Below are 3,279 nucleotides of genomic sequence, written 5' to 3' on the forward strand. Positions count from 1 at the left end.
ATGGGAAACTGATTGGATTTGAAAAAAGTAAACATAAGGGAATTTTGTATTTTTTTTCACCCAACGTTTAACCATTTTTTTGGTGAATTCACATTAGATGACAAATCAACCAAATGTAAATCAAAACTAGATGTTGAACTGACGTCTGGGAGGTTATATCTGCATTTTTGTCAAAATGAGGTTATTGACATGTCCTTGTTCTGTTCGATGTTCTCTACCTATATAGTACTCTAAATACCCCAATTCATGTTGTGAAGTTCAAAAGAATACAAGATTTAAAAAAAATCTCTGATACTATTTAAATCAATGAGGGTTCGGAACGTTAAAGCCAATTATCAAATAATATTTTGGGGTATTTGGACACGGCCATTGTCAAGAGAATCTTTGGATTTGATTCAGTGAAAAGATAACAGCTAACTTCCAAGGGGAAGCTACCAACTGTTTTCTAATGATAGGGGCAGAACACGCTGAGAGGTTGTCTCAAAAGAGCATTGAGCAGACAATGGCTCAGCTATCTCTGGTATTGGGTTCTTCAGAATCAACTAATGATAACTTGTAATGTAGTGAGATAATTACAGCGTTGTTGTTTCCGCATGATATCTGATGGACGGGCGATGATACTCTGCATGTCTGTCTGCACCATGACTTTCAATTCCATTTCAATTTCCATTCTCTCAATGCATTTGCTGTCATCTGACCATAGAATTAGTATGAGTTCTAATAATTTTGATTCCATGGTTCCGACAGTCTGGAAGTCATGCTTCTCTTTTACAGCTATAGCTACTGTATTCTTCCTGTTTAGTCAGACAGGTGTTGTTCAGTAACATACCTGATCAGCCACCAGCCATTGTCAGACTTCTGCAGGACTTCCACCACTGAGCCAATGTCCATAGACACCTCGTCTCTATTTGTGGCTTTGTAGCTTCTGACAGCACTGTACAGCACACCTATTTGTGGGCGATTCAGAATGTTAGGATGGGTGCAACATCAATATATGGCAATATACTGTCAGTGGGGGTCCACACCTTGCAGTACATGCACAGTACAGTATTTGCAGTGTATATGTCTCGACGCTGGTGCATCAGCTATGTGTGAATGTTTTATATATTTGTTGATGTGAAAATTTTTGCAGATGATCCCCTGATAATCTCCTCCCAGGCTATAGAAAACATAAATACATATGTGTCAGGGATAAGAGATGATGGTCTCTTACTTTCTCCATAGGACTCGTCACTATCGTCATCCTCATTCCCCTCTACCTTCTCCAGGTATGGAGCAGGGAACCAGGCCATACGCTTGTCCTCATTCTCCACCAGCCACCAGCCTGGGAGCAGAGGGAGAGGGGTTAGACTGGTGATGGACATTTATGATCAGCTCTCTCAAACCCATTACATGTCACAGAATCAATACATTCGTGATTAAAAGTGATGCGATTTTACATGTTCATTACAAAGGAAAATACATGTTCATTATACTTTATGGAAGGCAAATCACAGCAGACGTTCTCTCACCTGCTTTGTCTTTGATGAGCACGTCCAAGTTTTCGTCCACGGCCACTTTGAACGGCCGGTTCTTGGTGTCTTTGGTCTCATAAGGTGCCATGCACCGGTATGCCTCTGTTACGAACGGCTGCGTAACGTTTCCAATGTTGACACTCTTGTCATGTCCAGCGGAATCCTCTGAAGGCATGATCATGATACTGAGGAAGGAAGTCACATTGTAAATGTATGACTATTTATTGTACTGAATTAAATCACCAAAACATAACGGGACACTGGATTTGAAGTCGATCCACTTGTGCGTAATACTGTGCGTAATGCTCAGGACACAGTGGTATTCCCTAAGCAATGTGCATAATTCTCACTATAATCTACCTATTCTTGGCAAACTCTGGCTGTAGATCTTGGTCCTTGGGGTGGAAGTACCGGATGAGTTCAGGACATTGTGAGACGCGCGGGTCACAGCTGAGGAGCTCACTGCAGTATTTCTCCAAAAACTTGAGCTGGACCACCGACTTGCTTGGACCATTATTCTTTGTGTTAATCTTCATCCTCCAGTCTGACGAAGGAATATACGACGATTACTAATTAATGACTTAGTAGTTATATAAAGGATACAAATGATAGACATCAACCGGCAACGTGATATTAAAAGTAAAACATAGGCCTACCTCGAAATCTAGGAATAATTCTGTCCGATTTTTTAAGTGGGTTCGCAGGTGGGAATTTCTTCTTCATTTGTTCCTGTTTTGGATAAAAAGTTTGGCCTAAGTAAGAAAAGCATGGCTCCATATTATATTTTGCATTTATGTAGCCTACATTAGATCAGACAATTTGAATTGTAGTTGATGATGTAACTTACATTAAGTGTCTTGAAGTCCTTGAAGGTTCTGTAAACAATGATGTCATTCTGATCTGACCAAAGCACCGATGTCATGTACATCTGGACATTTGAAATAAGTTATAAATATCAATTAAATCTTTGGTATAAATCATTGCTGTCAAATTCAAATATAAAGGTTTTAGTTAATTGCACTCACAAAATACAGCAAAAAAGAATCAACAATTTTCGGGAAATGATTAATTAACAGGCATCAAAAATAGTTGAACATCTCATGCAGAAATCTGGAGAAATATCCCATAACAGCAGCAGTAGTATTACATGCATCAAGTATCCATACTTTGCTTTTCTCCTTGTGCATTACTCCAATCAGTCGGATATTAACCGGATACCGTTGCTCCTCCATGTTAGTCATTAAAAAGCCTAGATGCGTAAAGTCCTATGGAGATGTGTATTCCTAACTAACTGACTGGAGCTCAAATGGCCAACAGATTAATATATCTCTCCGAGTAAGAAGGTGTGGCAGTAGAGGCACGTAAGCAAACAAATAGGAGGACAATATTTGCGTCACGTGAGCAGCTCCCGCTGTAGTGGCGCAAGTGTGGGAACTACACTGTTGCAACCAGTGTATCATCATTTCAGTGGCGAACCATCATTCAGGGCAGGCGGGGAAGACCCTGTTTCGATTAAAGTCTTAATCAAAATTACGGATTGCCTCTTATCCGCTCGTCATCCCTTATGCCATAGTTTGTACCCCTTATGCCATAGTTTGTACATTTCAATGCCATAGTTTGTACATCTCAATTGTCAGTAGAAACCACATTTGTTTAAGTAAGTCAGCCATATCAGCTATGTTTTTTTAAGGCAGTAAATGAGGCTAAATGATCTGTTTTGCTGCCAGACAAGGCTCCGCTGAAAGCCAGGTAATTTGTCTGATTT

The 3,279-nt window shown here is 40.0% G+C and overlaps 1 protein-coding gene across 1 annotated transcript; it reads right to left on the reverse strand.

Moving 5' to 3' along the window:
* Positions 1-829: 829 nt before the first annotated feature.
* On the reverse strand, positions 830-2,792 carry LOC139399002 (NADPH oxidase organizer 1-like; the record flags this gene model as incomplete). The annotated part of the gene is made up of 7 exons (XM_071144640.1): positions 2,681-2,792; positions 2,362-2,442; positions 2,171-2,243; positions 1,875-2,058; positions 1,512-1,699; positions 1,214-1,324; positions 830-947 (listed from the first exon to the last, which is right to left on the reverse strand). Coding segments are annotated over exons 1-7 (830 nt in total), but the record flags the coding sequence as incomplete, so codon positions are not given.
* Between the last annotated feature and the right edge of the window lie 487 nt (positions 2,793-3,279).

Source organism: Oncorhynchus clarkii, unplaced genomic scaffold, assembly GCF_045791955.1.
Source record: "Oncorhynchus clarkii lewisi isolate Uvic-CL-2024 unplaced genomic scaffold, UVic_Ocla_1.0 unplaced_contig_634_pilon_pilon, whole genome shotgun sequence".
NCBI lineage: Eukaryota > Metazoa > Chordata > Actinopteri > Salmoniformes > Salmonidae > Oncorhynchus > Oncorhynchus clarkii.